Source organism: Protopterus annectens, chromosome 11.part0 (assembly GCF_019279795.1).
Source record: "Protopterus annectens isolate FY-2018-M chromosome 11.part0, PAN1.0, whole genome shotgun sequence".
Lineage (NCBI taxonomy): Eukaryota > Metazoa > Chordata > Ceratodontiformes > Protopteridae > Protopterus > Protopterus annectens.
In genome coordinates this window covers 1,489,169,295-1,489,188,629 of record NC_056745.1, presented here as the reverse complement: position 1 = coordinate 1,489,188,629, position 19,335 = coordinate 1,489,169,295, and the positions used below count along the sequence as shown (strand labels likewise).

Genomic DNA, 19,335 nt, shown 5'->3' with positions numbered 1-19,335 from the left:
CTTCAGAGGGAGAAGAGCACCCAGTGGTTTATGTCAGTCATAGGCTGCAACCCAGGGAGGAATGCTATGCAGCTGTAGAAAAGGAATGTCTAGACATAGTGTGGGCACTGCAGAAACTTCAGCCTTATCTGTACGGAAGAAAATTCACTGTAGTTACGGACCAGAATCCCCTAACATGGTTAAACAGAGCCAGCCAGCAAAATGCCAAGTTGCTAAAATGGAGCCTGGGGTTGCAAGCATATATGTCAGTGCAGCACCGCAGTGGAATTAGCAATGCCAACGCAGATGGGCTCTCAAGACAGGGATTGGGGTATGGTCTACTCAGACAGACCTAACCCTCTCAAGCAACATTTCTCAAGGGTCAGTTGAAAAACTAGCTTGAGTTCTTCGGGGGGGGGGGGTATGTGAAGACTGCCAGCCTAGCTAGATTGGATTTTGAACATAATTCTGTCATTTGTAAATATTAATGTAAGCCACATGCTTGTTCTCTTAAATGTAAGAAAATGATGGTAAATGTTGAACTTCAAAAATGTAACCACATTGCACTCTGCTGGAGGAAAGCTGAGAAGTCAAGCATTGTATAATTGCTTGATGTCAAAACTTGAACCTGAGATGTCTGAATGAAGAAATTCTTCTTATTGTTTTGAGACCAGAGTTGATGGCTAAAATTTACATGTTTAATGTCTTTTATTGCTCTGGCTTCCTGACCAGCTGCAAGATCAAAAGGGCTGCTACACTTTCAGTTTCTGTTAGCCTGGGAAACAGAGAATAATTATGTAATCTGAAATGAGTCAGTGGTACTGTGATATCAATTTAATGACAGAGAGAGAGAATCGGAGCAATTTGCATTTGTTTTCAGAACTGACAACATCACCAGCACTGCCTTGCTCTATATGCAAATTTATTTTAGAACTGTGTTTACTCTTAGATATAGATAGGAAATAGAAAGTCTAGCCTAGCTGTTTTCTGTATTGATGTCAGAACTTTTCTACTGCATTGTTTTAAAAATGTCTCTGTGATCTTTGAACTCTTAACTAGCACTGTGTAGTAAGAAGTATTGTCTTGTGTTTTTATTACTTATTATTAAATATTTTAAACCTTTCAACTGTGGCTGTTTTGTATGGAGATAATTTCAGCTCTGGAGTACATTGCATGTATATAGTGATACTGGCCAAGTCAGTCCAATAAGCTTTAAAAAGTTCTGGTCACACTTACTAATTGGATGGTAATATTGCACAGTGATAATTGGATGCCCTTTGGTAGGGGGCTTTTTGGTAGCTGATAAGTATGGGTCCTGGTGGCAATGATTACTACCTTATAGCCTGGACAGAGGGGGCATGGCTGGTGAGCCTGTGCCGGCCATCCCCAGGAGTGTCTATGTGGTTGTGTATAAATCATGTCTCAAAGTGTGTGTGTGTGTGTGGGGGGGGGCATGGGGTGCTGGTTGGACTGAGACAGTGCTAGGAGGACTTGGCTTGGGATGCTGGCTAAGGACCCCACTCTATGGCTGCGCTAGTGGGGAGTCTTATTGGGAATCTGGAGAGAAGGGGATGAACCAGCTGCAGACTGACTGTGATTTCTGTGTGCTCTTAAGGGAAACTGTACTTTACTGTGTGTGTGTGTGTTTGTTGTCCTTCCTAGTGTGGATACCCCTCATTGGTGTTGGAGGTGAGGACTGAGGCTTCTTGATTACTGGGCCAGTGCATAGGCATCACAGTCTGAATAAATTAGACATGCCATATTATGATGATTTTTTTCTAGACATTAAATAATTAATGAAGAAAAAACAAATAATTTTAATCCATATTGATCTATCACTATCAATCCCTTTACACTGGGGACTTATCCCCAGCAGCCAAAATTACATTTCTTCACTATCCGGTAATAGCGTTCTGGTCACCCACTGAACAGCTTCAATAACCATATCCCACATTTTTCTAGTGAGGGAGCAATCTAACATAATATGTTTAGAATCTGCTTCTGTAATGTGTCAGGCAAGGCGAGCAGGAGATGGAGCTCACGTTCTTCTGAAAAGTCTTAAAGGGAAGTGCTGCCAAATGTGAATGAGTTAAAACATAGTAACCTGCAGCACTGGTGGAATATCTGTACTATGATGCAGGATTAGCATTTGTTCCACACCTTCAACTCAGCTGTAGTATGCAGCTTACAGTTCCATATTTCAATAACTTGGCCCATAAAGTTATTCTGCATATGACTTTGGTCCAAATGGAAGTGATTTATTCTTAGTCCCCAGTTTTAGATTTATATATCATTTTGAGACTACAACTCACTAGATCAATATGGATCATTTACCGTACTATACAAGACCATAATATGTCCCTAACCTGTAAATATTGCTACCACCAAATTCTCAGTCTACACACCTCTTATTTTTGCATTTTGTAATCAAATGTAGAATTTTTGTTAATGTCCTACACATTCACCAAGAACCACCTTCTCCCCACTGCCCAGACATGCCAAAATATGTGTAATTTACTGTTCTGGAGTTTTGGAACCCTCTCATATCTTTCTCCAATATGCACTCATCATCTCTCCTTCCTTCCAGTTCCATACTCTGAATTCTACCCACTTTTCCCACCTCCATAGGTCCCATACGTTTGTATCCTAAGGCTTCTTAAATTGTTTCCAGTGTTCATTTAGGAGAATTCTTCCGGACCTTACCCATAGCATTCTGTGATGCAACCTAGCTCTGATATATTGGCATTTCACTGCTGCCACATGGTATTGTTTAAAATTCGGTAGGCCTATTTTCTTCTGTGTGCTCTTAGGAGAGTTCCATCCTATATAAAGTCTGCCACTACGTTTTGGAATTTGCTCTTCCCCCTTTCTTATTGTCCTCCTACCCATTTCCTTCTCATTTATAAAATAAACGTGGTTTGGCACTGCTATGTAAACCTTGTATGAGCTCTCAGGTGTGCCCGTGTTGAAGAGTTGTGGCACTTTGATGCGCATGTGAACATGTATTGTGGCACTTTGATGCACATGTGAACATGTACTGTGGCACTTTGATGCACATGTGAACATGTATTGTGGCACTTTGATGCTCGTGTGAACATGTACTGTGGCACTTTGATGCGCATGCGAACATGTATTGTGGCACTTTTATGTGCATGTGAGCATGTATTGTGGCACTTTGATGCTCATGTGAACATGTACTGTGGCACTTTGATGCACATGTGAACATGTATTGTGGCACTTTGATGCTCATGTGAACATGTACTGTGGCACTTTGATGAGAGTGTGAACATGTATTGTGGCACTTTGATGCACATGTGAACATGTATTGTGGCACTTTGATGCTCGTGTGAACATGTACTGTGGCACTTTGATGCATGTGTGAACATGTATTGTGGCCCTTTGATGCGCATGTGAACATGTATTGTGGCACTTTGATGTGCGGATAAACGTGCTGTGACTAGCACAGTACATGCATACTGGAAGGCCGCAGCTACTTGATCTGCTACAGCATGTGTGATAACAGGAGGGACTGCCAGCCAAGCCAGGAGAAATAGGGCAACAGATTTGTAACATATGCCATCACAGATGTAGCATGGTCTACATATTTGAGGAGTAACACACTAGTAATAGGTGACTCTATAGTTAGGCACACTGACGTCCCACTCACTAGGCTGGACAAGCAGAAGGTTACTGTTAGCTGCCTGTCAAGAGCCAGAATCCGCCACATAACACAAGCACTCAGGTCACTCCAGAACAAGTACAAATATGACTCTGTCATTGTTCATGCTGGTGTGAATGACCTGAGACGTAACTCCCTGGACTACATGAAAAGAGACATGGAAGAGCTCTCTGATCATGTAGCCCAGACTGGTATGACCCTGACCCTGAGTAGCATCCTGCCCTCACCAAGAATAATACCTCAGTATAAAGAAAAAAAATGATCAATTTCAACAATTGGCTAAGCTTCTGGTGTCATTCAAAGGGGATCCAGTGTCTGTCAGCCTGGGAAGACATGCTCGACAAGCCACATTGCTTTGCAAAAGACAGCTTGCACCTGTCATCCCTAGGCTTTCGAATACTGGCCAAGGCTCTTGCTGCCCCCATAGTGCCTTTTTTTAGGCAAGGCCCAAAAGTCAAACCCACCCCCATAAACAGCACAATTAACAAAATACTAAGGGTTATGCTACTCAATGCCAGGAGTTTAAATCTCAAAATGCACACGCTCAAAGCACTCCTCAGTATGGAGAACATCGACATCTGTGAAGTAACTGAAACCTGGTTCAAGGCTCCAGAGAGCACCCCAGCACTACCATTCTACAACTCATACAACTCATACCACAAGTTTTGGCCACAAAACACGGACTGAAACACAAAAGGAGGGGGTGTATCCATATTCATCAAGGATACCTACACCTCCAGGTTAGTGGCACAGCATGATAACTCTGAGATCATCCATCTGCAACTAACATCGGGCAAATCTGCAATGCAAATTGTGGCCTGTTACAGATCACCTTCCATATCTCAGGACCACCACACCATCTTTCTGGAGACACTGGAAAACATGAAGGTCCTACCAAACACCCTGATATTGGGCAACTTCAATTACCCTACCATTCACTGGGAAAACTACTAGAGTACAAATTCCCAGGCCCAGCACTTCCTGGAATTCATCAACTCAAATGCCCTGGTTCAGCTGGTAAACTCCCCTACCACAGGTGAAAACATATAGGACCTGGTCATCACCAACATGGGTGACAGGTGTTCCACACCAAAGGTCAACCCGTCATTAGTTAGATCAGACCATAAACTAATCACTATGGATGTCCACACCCCACCACCACCCCTAACTAAAGAAACCACAGTAAAAACTTTTGTAAAGCAAACTTCACCTTACTTAAGACAGAGGTAGTAAGTTTCACAGCCCCCACACTAAAGGATAACGCTGCCCAAGATGCAGAAGCCTTTACAAATGCACTCTATGAGCACCTACAAGGATGCATGGATTGTGCCATCCCTAGAAAAACCAAGACTCACTCCTCTAAGAGAAGGAAACCAGTTTGGTGGACCCCTGCAATAAACAGGCTATACAATAGAAGGAGGAAACTAGTTCAGAAAAAAAGCAAATCCCAAGAAGGAAATACATCCCTGATCAGTATCACTAAGAAACTAAGGTCCCTCATAAAATCATCCAAGGCTAACTTTGAAAGAAAAATAGCCAAGGATTCAAAAGATAACCACAGAGTCTTCTTTAGCTATGTTAAGAATCTAAGTGGCAACTCACAGATATGCACTGAACTAGTGCAAAATAGCACAAAATATACTGAACCTACTGATATTGCCAACATCCTGCCAGATAGATTCAGTGCAAACTTCACCCCCTCTCACCTCCAAAAGGGCCCACAAGAATACCAGAAAAGTGTAGTGTCCCAAAAATCACATACTCACAGGTGAAAACAGCCCTTTCAGAAGCCAAAAACACAGCATCAATGGGACCAGATGGTGTCCCAGGCTGAGTCTTGCACGAACTACAGAACAAACCAACCCCCCCCACCTAAACATGCTGTTTAACCTCAGCCTCTCCACAGGCTATGTGCCCATAGAATGGCACACAGCAACAGTTATTCCTCTCCACAAATGAGGGGCCAAAACTGACCCTGGTAACTATCGCCCCATAAGCTTGACTAGCCTGGTTTGCAAGGCTATTTAGCGCATCATCATGGAACTCATTAAAAAAGACATTGGGAACCTCCAAACACTTGACCTGACCCAGTTTGGCTTTGTTAAGGGCAGATCAAGCCTACTAAACCTGGTTGACTTCTTCGAGACAGTTACCAAGACCATAGATGAGGGAAAGGTGGTTCACACAGCCTACCTTGACCTCGCCAAGGCTTTCGACACCATTTCCCACTCAGGTATTACAGAAAAACTCACCAGCCTGAACTTAAACCCCTACATCATGAGATGGGTTGCCAACTGGCTTGCAAACAGAACTGACACAGTAAGAATAGAGGGCTCCAGGTCCGACTCTAAGCCAGTCACAAGTGGTGTCCCACAAGGCTCGGTCCTGGGACCCCTACTGTTCGGCATATATGTCTCAGAAGTACAGGCAAACACAGGAGGACAATGGCTAACCAAGTTTGACAATGACTGCAAACTGGGAGCCATAATTGACTCTCCAGCTGACACGGACATCCTCCAAAAGGACCTTACTGAGACGGACACCTGGTGTCAAAGTCATGGCCTCAAGCTAAATGCCAAAAAATGCATAGTCATCCCATTTGGGAAAAAGAAAACACCCAGGAATTACCACATAGGTGGCAGCCCCCTTAATACAGAAGAGATAATAAAAGATTTGGGGACCCAGGTAGATAGTAATCTCTCATTTGACAATCATATTGCCAAAGCAGTTAGGACATTCTTCTATGTGGCCCATCTAATTACTAAAGGGTTCACATCTTGAAATAAAGAGGTTATAGTGCCCCTCTACTGGTCACTCATTAGATCCATCATAGAGTACAATGCCCCATTTGGGATGTACCTCACAAGACACTTCCAACAGCTGGAAAGACCACAAAAGTACCTCACCAAGAGGATTACTGGTCTCAAACATATGTCCTATGCAGCCAAACTGAAAAAAACTCCGGCTGTACTCAGTGACATATCGCTTACTCAGAGGCGATCTCTGCCTGACTTACAAAGCCACGTCCAACTCAGAATTGATGGACATGCTCCACCTAACGAAATCCAAGTGACTGCGAGCCACACGCTCTAGTGAGCTAAATCTCTCCACAACAATAAATAGAACATGCTGGAGGGATAGATTCCTGTCACAGAGACTCCCCATGCTTTGGAACAAAATTCCTAACTACATCAGGCAGAGCCCCTCACTAACCTCGACGAATGGATGGGTAACAGAAAATACACCCCTGGGATCACTTCATTGGCTCTGCTTGACAGAGGATCAGTTAATTAATCAATGGGGCAGCGAAAGCCGACACACTCTGGCTAGGCTTATAAATGCCCTTGGGCAGATAGCCTAGTATCTACCTATGAAGTGCTGCGTTCAAGACTGCATGACTTATGTAATAACTGTGCAGAGCAGGTCCATACTGTGTCCATACTTCTAAATCCCCATCAGGCCAAGTCCCACTGTCCCACTCATGCTATCACTGCACTGTTACACTAACATTCTTTCTGCATCTTGAGACTAGTTTTCCTAACAAAATATAAGTAGAAACTATCAGTGTACAGTATAAAACTCTAAAAGTCTCTATGGCAGAGTGCATTATGATACAAATATTTTAACAGCTATTTTGTAACACTAAATAAGTAAACATTCAAGTTTTTCTTCCCTGTTGAACATTTAAGAGGTTATTCAAATAATTTTCAAGACTTCTTACATTTCTTTATTTGGTGTCTTAATTTTGAACTATTTGGGAATGGGTAAAGATTTTGGGATATTCAGAGCAACTTCCTAGTGTGAAAATTGCCCTTACTTTGAACTCCAGTGCTACTCTAAGGATCAGAGAATGACTACATTTCCAGTGTATATTCAATGAACTTTAAAGGTAATAAAACTGAATGAAGATGTTTCTGTGGTTCTTTGCTTGAACGAAGGACAGAATACAGTACAGCAGTGTAAGAAACTATTGTTAGCAAATATCTGGGAGGTGTGGATAAGTAAGTCACTCTAGTGTTGTAGGGGTGTAAAGTGCTGACTACAGCTGAGGTGACCCGGGTTTGATTAGTGTCTCAGGCAACTGATGGAGCAGTAGGGGGCAGATGGGCAAGGGTACATGTGCATTCCTGGCTGTGACCTCAGGTGGAGGCTGGGGAAGTTGCCTAAAGGAAGTGGGAGTGGGGGGTGGGCATGGATGTGCTGCTGGGGTGATATGGCACATGCCCACCCCTCAAGTGTCGTCAAGGAGCTGCAAGGGGGGAATGAGTGGATAGGGCATTAAATAATAAAAACAAAACAATGGCGTGCACAGAGTCCAGACCTCCAGAACACCCTTAAGTTGCATGAATGGACCAATAAATGTTGTTTGTAGATTTTCTTTAATTTTCTTCATTTCTCTTAAAATGTTCACAACAAATAATATACAGAAGAAAATGAAATTCTACAAACCTTAAGGCCTTTTAAGATTTGATAAACAAGGAACTGGATACGATCTTCAGTTAATTTCTCATGCTTCATTATCTTGCCAAGGTCGGTTCCCATGAAAGGCATCACCAGGTAGCTAGAAAAGTAAACATATGAAACACTCAGTAGGGAAACCAGCATTGGTTAGAAGCAGGGCAGCACTGGTTTGATAATCTAGCAAAAAAAGACTTAATCTAGCATTATGTGGCAAATGATTGTCACAGTTGTTGCGAAACCCAGCATAGCTATTACAGATTGATTGCTCAGACAAAAAGGCAAGTTAGTACTTTCAAATGTAGTATCAAATGTGCAATTGCAGAATTTTACTTGAAATTACTATTCAGATATATTCAAGTGAAAAGTCAAAATAATACTGAAATCTTTTCATAAAGCCATGTTATGGAAATGGTATGATAACCTTTTTCACCAGCAACTATAACGGAGGATTCAGCATATTAACAGCATCACAAACATAAAAGTCACCAGAAGAGCTTCTGAAATCCAATAGCAACACCAGCATTAACACTAATACTTCAACAGAAAACAACTGGGAGTTCACCAGTTAAACCACTTCCTAAGTACACTACAATTTGTCTAGGCTGATTTTCAAAATTCTAAATTTCCTATTGTATCAAGAGCAGTTTATAACTATAGCAAACTCAACAGATGGTATTTTATGGTAAAATTGCCATTTTAAGTGAAGGAAGCTGAAACCTTTGCTCCATTTCAACACCAAAGAAAATAACTAAAACTACTGTTTGACAAGCAAAAATTATAACACTTTAAATGTCTCTCCCAAAAACACACAAACACGCACACGCACAGACGCACACACACACACACACACACACACACACACACACACACACACACACACACACACACACACACACACACACACAAACACACGGCCCAGCTGCATTCTCCCTAAAATCGCCACGTTTATCTATGAAGAGTGAACTTATTCACTGTACTTGTGATACGACAATGTGGGGTTGTATTTCTGCAACATGCTTCTTTTTCCATGAAAATATTTTTCATAAACTGCTGTCTAAAATTGAATATTTCTGTTCTAATATTCTTTTGACTGTTGAAGCTTAAAAGCACTCCACCATCTCCACCAGCTACAACTAAGCTAAGTTAGAACACAGCTGGTTCAAGGCCCCGAGAGCACCCCAGCACCATCCAGTTGCAACCAAGACTGCTGACTGCTCTGCAGCATGTTACAGGCCACCCACCACAAACTCAGGAACCTCTACATGGCCTTCCCTGGCTGGAGGGAGAGAAAATGTTATACCAAACACCATCACTAGGTGACTTCAAATTACCTAATATAGACTGGGAGACACTACTCAAGCCCAAACACCCAGATAGCCTAGTATGAACCTATGAACCTATGAAGTATTTGGACTCCATTTTCCATCCAGTGAAATACATGTTAACTGTTCATGGCTTACCTTTTAAATCAGTTCTGTCTGGTTCCAGCTTGTGTTTGTTCTGAATCTGAAGTTAAAACTATTAATTGAAGGAATTTTGTAATTTGCAAACACACACACACGATGCTGACCTTCCATTTCCCGGCGTTGCATACCAGTGTTGGGTCTCTAGCACTGTGGTCAGATACTCAGCACCTGTACAGTGTTTTATTGAGTGGCACTGAATGATCTGCACTGCAATAGGCAGTGAAATGTCTGTCCTTCTATGAACTATGGAGATGTGAAGTGACAAAAGGGAAATATTTAGAAGTCAAACAACAAGAATGTTTCACAGAGCATTAGTTAATGTTCAGTTTGAAAAAGTGCATGTTTGTATTAACTAGGACATAGGAATATAAACAAAGCACATATGGTTGGACAGAAGAGACTTCTTCTTTTCATAATAAGACAGAGTTCATAGAAATGATGTTTCCTGCACTAAGGAATGGCATGTTAATCGAAAGGTGGGTTGTCAGACTTATGTGTATAGTATGATGCTGCAATGACTGGTATCACCAGTAGGAGGCAGTACTGGTAATAGAGCACAAGTCATTAATGAGGACTTGAGGTATGGGTAGCTGTGAAGACCGTCACTGTAAGGATGTATGAGGTAAGGACAGCCAACAAGGGCTGTATAAGACCTAACAAGCTGCATGAGAAAGATGCGGCCTTCTTATAATAGCAATAATAATAATATTAATAATAATAATACCCATTTACTAACCCACTAGGCCCACTATGCACACAGTCCCTCCTTTCAGGTTTGATCCAGGACCAATACCTGGTTAAGTGATTTGCTCAAGGCCACACAGTGTGAAAATGAAGACTGAGAGAACTGGACACTGCACCACAAACTACAACTCTCAGCAACATTCTGAATGAATTTTGAATGTTGCTCAACATTCTGTTGCAACTAACAGATCGGTGTGACCTGGACTAAAGCAGATGAAGTAAGATATCCTAAACAGTTTCAGATATCTCACATGCATTAGTAAAGTATCAGCACATTATAGGTTCATTGGTGTATAGCAGGGTAATGACCACTGGGGCCTTTATAAGCCTAGCGAAGCATCCCAATTATATTCCTCAAGTCTATGTGCCTTATAGGTAATTCTAAGGGGTATGTGTAAGCTAAGACAACATCTATAGGCTGCCTGTGTTCATAGGTGCTAGATCCAGGGTGCATTTCTGATTTCCCATCCACTGGTCCATGTTTCTCTTGAGTAGGTTTATGGAATAACTGTGCTTCACATATTTGGGAAGCCTGTTCCAGAGAGGGCAAATTCTCTGACACATACCTATCCTTCCAATGTGTCCTATTTATGCAAGCAACGTTTAAATACTTAGATCAAGCATTTCTGATGCTATTCATTTTGGGAACATGTTGTATGACCGAACAGAATTTCCGTTGTATGATCAAACGTAATTTCGGCAAACATAAAAACAGTGAGTGCTGTTCGCCAAAATTACATTCAGTGACGATGCAGTTTGCCTCTTTCTCCACCATTGTGTGACCTCAGAGTTAGTACATATACAAGTCTGGGGGGTGCAGGGGAGCTTGCTCACTGCAAAAGAAATTGTTGAGTTGTTTGCTGTATGCGGTTTTGACAAATGTTTTTGCTTTTTTTTTTCCATTTGTCGAAATTACCTTGACTGTGGTGGTGGTGCTGCGGTAGCATTGTCGCCTCACAGTAAAGACGTTGTCCTGTTTGATTCTCAGCTACAGCATCTTCTGTGTGGAGACATGTGTGAATGGGCATACCTTTGATGAAGGTTGTGCGTCAGAGCTGGCAACTCGGCATGTAAAAATCTACTGCCAATCATTAGCGGACCAGAGTTCTGCTGTGGCGACCCCTAACCGGGAAAAGCCGAAAGACAAAACAACAACCTTTCAATGAGTTGACATAAATCCTTCAATTTGCAGATATGTAAAAGGTTCATCACAATGAGATCAAAGATGCCTTGTATGCCAGACATATATCACCTCACAATAGTCTGAAGGAAACAGAGTATAGAGATAGGGTTTTGAGGTTATCTGCATAAGGCATCCTGTTTACACCATGTATTCTTTTTGTGAAAAACTTCAGTGCCTCGTCAGGTAAATACCAAAGGGAAGTTGTACTCAGTGGGCCAGATAAGGGCCAAATACAGTGGAATGATGACTTCCTTGCACCCACATGCCATCTCCTTACTTATAGGTTCATAGGTATGTACGAGGATATCTGCCCTTCTGGGCCATTTTAATGCTTGGCAATTTACCTTTTTGTGCTCATTTGTGTATAGATTGGCCTAACCAATCCCATAATCAATAACAATATATTACCCTTAATGAGAATAACTGGGATCATACCATAAATAATTTGAAGGGACCCATGCATGGGATGAAGCATTTAGAGCTGCCTCTGGCCATTAGTAGTACAGGGGGACAGCCCTGGGTAAATTTTCTGTTTCCCATCCATAGATCTGACTTACACTTGAAAATAAGCATATTTTTGGATGAGGACTCTGTTTCACAGCAGTGGTCTCCTCTGCAAGTTATACCTGTCCCTCCAAACTGTTCTGCTGATGATGCAGAAGAGATTTAGATCCCTATAATAAGTATTTCTGATGCCATTAAACTTGCTGATGTGCATGGGTCAGAGGAATCCTTATATGTTAGACACAGTTCTGCAGAGTACCGAATACAGGACATGTTGTTTACGCCTTGCCTCCTTTAGTAAGGTATCTCTATGGGCGTTCCAGTTGTTGTATGTGTCTGGAAAGATACATGCCAAAGGGGTGATTATGCCAAGTCAACACCAACCACTACACATAAAAATACACATCACAGTGTGTCCACAAGCAAGCCCCTAAGGCAAAACAACACACATTCAAACATCCTGGTTAGAGGTGACTCCATCATGAGACACATGTACATCCACCTCACCAGATTGGATAAAGAGAGGATTACAGTCAGTTGCCTGCCAGGGGACAGCATTCACCAGATCATGCAGGCACTGAGGTCACTCAACCACAAGTACCAGTATGACTCAGTCGTAGTTAATATGTGTGTGAATGACCTGAGACGTACTTCCCTGGACTATATGAAGGACAAACATGACATACCTCTCTGAATACATGTTCGTAGGTTCATAGGTAGGTACTAGGCTATCGGCCCAATTGCCTACGTAAGCCTAGCCAGCAAGGTACCATAGCTTACACCACCCAAGAAAGTTATTTTCCTGTGCCACTTTCCAGCAGAGACACAGAAGTGATCCCCGGGTTGTATTTCCTATTTCCCATCCACTCATCAAGATTTTTCTTGAAGAGTGCTAATTTATTTATTTATTATTTATTTATTTTTTGTTGTATTGATTAGTTCATCCCGGAAGGCCGGATTCAGTGTGGAGGCCGGGAGAAAAGCTCCATATAAATACACATACACACAAAAACTCTGTGTTCTAAACACTTTAACAATTTCCAAATTTCAAAAATGTAGTATATTTTGGCAGTATACTCAAAAATAAATATAATAGCAACTGTGTATTGTAGGTGTAGTAGAGAGAGATAAAAGGAAATTATATATAGATCTTGAATGCAAGAGCAGTAAAACAGAGGAGAAGTGAAGGAGATGCAAAGAATTTAAAGGAGAAGGGTTTCAAACTTTGCTTGACATAGATGAGTAGCTTGTTCCAGAGTATAGGAAGTCTCTGGGACAGGAATCTAGCCCTCCAGCATGTCCTGTTTACTGTGGTGACAAGGTTTAGGTCCCTAGAGTGTGTAGCTTGGAGGGACTGGGATTTTTTTAGGTGTAGCATGTCCAACAGCTCTGGGCTTGACATAGCTTTATATGTTAGGCAGAGATCACCTTGGAGTAGGCGATATGCTATGGAGTAAAGCTGGAGTTTTTTGAGGTGGTCAGTGTAGGGTATTTGTTTGAGGCCAGTAATCCTCTTTGTGAGGTACTTCTGTGGCCTTTCCAGCTGCTGCAGATGTCTTGCGAGGTACATTCCAAAAGGGGCGTTGTACGCTATAATGGGTCTAATGAGTGATGAGTAGAGGGGAACAATGACCTATTTTTTCCTGGATGAGAACCCTTTTATGATGAGGTGTGCCACGTAGAAGGACTTCCTGACTACTGTGGTGATGTGACTATCAAAGTAGAGACTACTGTCCACCTGGGTCCCAAGGTCTCTTATCATGCATTCGGTGTTAAGTAGACTGCTGCCTATGTGGTAGTTCATGGGTACAGAGTTTTTACCAAAGGGGATGACACTGCACTTTTTGGCATTGAGCTTGAGGTCATGGCTCTGACACCAGGCATCTGTCTCAGTGAGGCCCTTCTGTAGGATGTCCACATCATTTGGGGACTTGACTATGGCTCCTAGTTTGCAGTCATCTGTGAACTTCATCAGCCAGAGGCCTTCTGTGTTAGCCTGTACTTCAAAAAAGTAGATACCAAACAGGAGAGGTCCCAGGATGAAACCCTGTGGCACTCCAATTGTCACTGCCTTGAGGTCAGATTTGGAGTCTGCAACTTTTACAGTGTGGGTTCTGTCAGTGAGCCAGTTGGCAACCCATCTTGTGATGTAGGGATTTATACCTAGTTTAGTGAGTTTAGTTATAATTCCAGAATGGGAGATGGTGTCGAAAGCCTTGGCAGGGTCAAGATAGGCTGTGTGAACCACCTTACCCTCATCCACGGCTTTGGTGACTGCCTCAAAGAAGTCAATCAGATTCAGGAGGCATGATCTGCCTTTCACAAACCCGAACTGGGTGGGATCCAGAGTTTGGAGGTTATCAATGTCTTTGTTTATGAGTTCCATGATGATACGTTCCATGGCCTTGCAGACCAGGCTCATCAGGCTAATAGGTTGATAGTTCCCAGGATCAGTGGTGGCTCCCCCTTTGTGGAGTGGGATATCTGTTGCTCTGCACCATTCAGTGGGCACAAAGCCTGATGCGAGGCTATTATTGAACATGGTGCTTAAGTGGGGAGCCAGTTCATGTAAAACGCAGCCTGGGATGTTGTCCGGTCCCATGGATGCTGTGTATTTGGCTTTAGAGAGTGCAGCTTTTACCTGCATAGTTGTGATTACAGGGACCCTGCATTCTTCGTGTATAGATATGGGCCCTTTAGGGGGTGAGAGGGGGGTAAAGTTAGCACTGAACCGGTCTGCCAGGATGTTGGCAATATCAGTTGGTTCTGTAATTTTTGTGCCTTTGTGCTGTAACTCAGAGCAGATCTGGGTGTTGCCATCTAGATTGACATAGTTATAGAATGCTTTGTGGTTGTCCTTGGATTTAGTGGCTATTTTGTTTTCATAGCTAGCTTTGGAGGATCTTATAAAGGATCTCAGCTTCTTACTTAGGCTGACCAGGGAGCTCCTCCACTCATGGGTTTTTACTCTCTTTTGCAACAGTTTCTTCCTTCTGTTGTACAGTTTGTTTATGGCAGGGGACCACCAGATTGGCTTCCTTGTTTTGGAGGATAGCATCTTGGTTCTGTTTGGGATAGCACAATCCATGCACTCGTGTAAGTGCTTATAGAGTGCATTTGTGTAGGATTCAGCAGTTGTAACTGTATTGTCCATCTCCATGGGTGTCATGAAGTTCACCACTTCTGTCTTAAGAAGCATGAAGTTGGCTTAGGAGAAATTTTTTAATGTGGTTTCCTTAATGGGGGGTGGGGGCGGGATGTGGATATCAAGGGTGATAAGCTTATGGTCGGATCGGACCAACGAGGAGTTGACTTCAGGTGTGGAACACAGGTCACTCATGTTGGTAAGGACTAGGTCTAGGATATTGTTGCACTTGGTGGGGGTGTGGATAAGTTGATCTAGGGCATTGGAGTTTCTGAATTCCAGAAAGCGTTGAGCTAAGGAGTTGGTACATGAGTAGTTTTCCCAGTTAATGGTGGGGTAGTTGAAGTCACCCATTATTAGGGTGTTTGGTTGAACCCTAATATTTTCCAGCACATCAAGAAAAGAGGAGTGGGAATCCTGGGGCATGGTGGGGGATCTGTAGCAAGCTACAATTTGGATTGCAGTTTTGCCCAGAGTTGTACTTGGATAACCTCGGATGCATTATGCTGAGAAACTAGCCTGGAGGTGTGGATATCCTTAATGAATATGGGCACACCTCCACCTTTGGTGTTTCGGTCCAGGTTACATGGCCTAAAAGTGTGGTATGAGTTATAGCCTGATAGTGCAGGGGTGCTCTCTGGAGGTGCATATGAGCAGCTTTCTATCCTCACCAAGAATGATACCACAATACAAACAGAAAATGATTGGCTAAGATACTGATGTCATTCCAAGGGGATCCATTATTTGTCAGCCTGGGACAACATGAACAACAGACCATGCTGCTTTGGCAGAACCGGTTTGCACCTGCCACTGCTAGGCTTTTGAATACTGGCCAAGGCATTAGCCATCCCCACAGTGGCTTGTTTTAGGCAGTGCCAAACCAATAGACCTACCGATGTAACAAATTCTTCTAATGCCAAGCAGAAGATACTACTGCTCAGTCCTAGGAGTCCTGATAAGAAGCTGCATCCCTGGAAGCTCTCCTCATCCTGGAGAATGCTGATGTCTATGCAGTTACAGAGATGTGGTTCAAGGCTGTAGAAAGCACCCCAGCAGTCCAAGACTACAATGTCTATCAGACATCCAGACGACCCTTTTAAAACGAAATAAAAAAAAGGAGGAAGGGTTGCCATTTACATAAAAATAATCGCACAGAAACTGATCAAGCAAGTTACTCCATGTCCAGCTGACCATCGGCAAAATCCCCCACCATATCCTCACTAGCTACAGGTCCCCAAACATGAACCAAGAAAATGACTCCCCATACCTGAAGTTAGCAGAATCACTTACCATTCAGCCTAACACTCTACTCTTGGGCAATTTTAACTACCCCTCATAAACTGGGAAACATAGATGACCACTAATATGCAGGCTCAGTGATTCCTGGACCTGGTCAATGCAAATACCCTGGAACAGCTGTTCTGACTCTCACTAGGGGCTCAAACATGGCCAAGCATTCCACCCCCCCCCCACTGCAATGTTCACATTGGAAAGATCAAATCATAACTTGGTCTCCTTTGAAATATAGGTAACAGTAGTACCACCATCAAACCCTAATACCCTAAAGAATTTTTTCAAGCCAAATTGACTTCTATTAAGTGATAGCATAGGTAATTTTAAAGCTTGCTCAACCATGAAAACACTGAGGTCTATGCAGAAGTATACACAAATGCCCTGTACAACCACTTAAACAACTGCATAGAAACAGAAGTACCTGACTGAACTAAAGCCAGGTCTATCCGGAAAAACAAGCCACGATTTTGGACCCTTGACACAAATATACTATACAACAGAAGGAAGAAATTCTTCTCTAGAAGTAAGTGGGAGGGAGGACAACAGAGAAAAAGCCCCTCATTAATCTCAACTGGCAAATCAGGGAACTAGTCAAGTCTTCAAAAGCTAAACATGAGACTAAAATAGCCTCCCAAGCAAAGGCTAACTACAAGGCATGTTGTAGTTCTGTCCAAAATCTTAAGAGAAAGCTGACTGTAGATGGCACTACCTAAACTCAGCCAAAAGAAATATCAAGCCTGCTGGCCAATAAATTCAGTTCAAATTTCACCCCCTCATCACCTCTGGTCACACCCCATAAAATACTCCCTACCATTCCTTTGCCTGTTATCACAAAAGAAGAGGTCATCACTGCACTCCCTAAAGCTAGAAACATGGCATGAAGGGGCCCTAATGCAATCCCAGGGTGCCTATTAAATACTATGAAACACGATCTAGCCGACCCACTCAGATCTCTAACCACAGTCTCCAGAGAGGCTTTGTCCCAGTAGAGTGGAAGGCAGCAACAGTCATCCCTCTGCACAAGAGAGGGCCATCAAATGACCCAGTAAACTGCTGACCTATAAGTCTGACTAACCTCATATGCAAGGCTATGGAAAGGATAATCATGGATCTCATTAACAATGACACAGGAAATCTCTATACTCTAGATCCAACACAGTTTGGCTTCATCAAAGGCTGGTCCTGCCTACTGAATCTGCTGGATTCTTTGAGAAGATCACCAAGGCAATGGATGACAGTGCATACCACCTTCCTTGACCTGGCCAAGGCATTTGACACAATACCCCACTTGGATATTATAGATTAACTCACAAAACTGGACATAAACCTCTATGCCACCAGATGGATAGCCAAATGGCTCACAAACAGGACACATATTGCTAAAGTAGAGGAATCCACATTCAGTAAGAGGCCAGTCACCAGTGAAGTACCACAAGGTTCAGTGATGGGCTCCCTCCTGTTTGGAATATACTTCTCTGTCAAGGCAAATGTAGATGGCCTTTGGATGATCAAGTTTGCTGATGACTGCAAGTCGTGGGCAATCGCTTACTCCCCAAATGATGCTGACATCATACAGAATGGTCTGACACAGACTAATGACTGGTGTCAGAGCCATGGCCTCAAACTAAATGCAAAGATGTGCACAATAATACCCTTTGGGAAATAAAATACTCCTGCAAATTACAGCATTAACATCACCCTCCTAAGAGTGGACTCAGTGGTGAGAGATCTGGGTTCTCAGATAGTAATCTGAACTTTGACCACCATGTGTCCACGGAGATGAGGAAATCCTTCTATATGGCTCAACTTATAAGTTAGGGCATAGCATTCAGATCTAAGGATGTCACAGTACCACTATACTCAACCCTCATCAGACCAATAATTGAGTACAACGCACACTTTGGCATGTACCTCATCAGACACCTGCAACAGCTGGAGCATCCTCAGAGGTTCTCATCCAAAAATAGAGGCTATAACTAGCATGTCATATGTGGACAGATTAAAAGTCCTATTACTGTATTTAGTTTCCTACCGATTATGGAAGAGGTCACCTGTGTCTGACCTTCAAGGCAGTCTTTGACCAAGCCCTGATGTCAGTGTTGCATATTTATAAAACTAACTGCATGAGGGTTACCTGCTCCAAAGATACAATCCTAATCTCTGATATGAATAGATCATGCTGGAGAGACAGATATGTGTCCCAAAAATTGCCCCTCCACTGAAACAGGCTTACTATTCATGGAAACAAGCCCTTCCCTGACCATCTTCAAGTGCAATATGGACTTATGGATAAGAAATCACAAATTCACTCCTACTGTGGTGCTCACTTCCTTATGGAGAGAGGCATTCTCTAAACACAGTCAAAACCCCGCTTGCTGGCCCTTGTTAACTTTCCCCTAGGGACAGAAACTTGGGTTAAATCTGGGTAAAACTGGCTAGGCTTGTAAGGGCTCTTGAGCTGTCAGCCTAGTAATATTCAATAACTGGCCTAACGAGGCTGTGTAAAGGAGAGCAATGACCTCTCTAGATTGAGACACAATCCCTTTGTTTATAAGCTGTATGATATAGAAGGACTTTCTTACAACGACAGATATTGGTCAAAAGTTAGATCATTTTCCACATAAGTTCTCAAATCCAGTTCTGGGTGAACTCCCAGGGGTGTATTTTTAATGCAGTATTTTCCTGGGGTAGATGACTTCCCAAAGACTACAATAATGCATTTCTAGCATTTAGTTTCAGACCATGATTTTGGGCGGCCACGGTGGTGAAGCGGTTAGCGTTGCCACGTCACAGCAAGAGGTTCTTTGGTTCGATTCTCGGCAGGGGTGCCTTCTGTGCAGAGTCTGCGTGTCCTCCCTCTGGTTGCATGGGTTTCCTCCGG

General features: G+C 42.8%; 1 protein-coding gene across 1 annotated transcript in view; it reads right to left on the bottom strand.

The window, feature by feature from the left end:
- LOC122815094 (mitogen-activated protein kinase 12-like) overlaps positions 1-19,335 on the bottom strand; it is a 289,166-nt gene that overhangs the window by 226,795 nt on the left and 43,036 nt on the right. Inside the window, exon 2 of the mRNA XM_044087336.1 lies at positions 8,108-8,219. Coding sequence (XP_043943271.1) covers positions 8,108-8,219 — 112 coding nt within the window. The remainder of the gene's footprint in view (positions 1-8,107; positions 8,220-19,335) is intronic.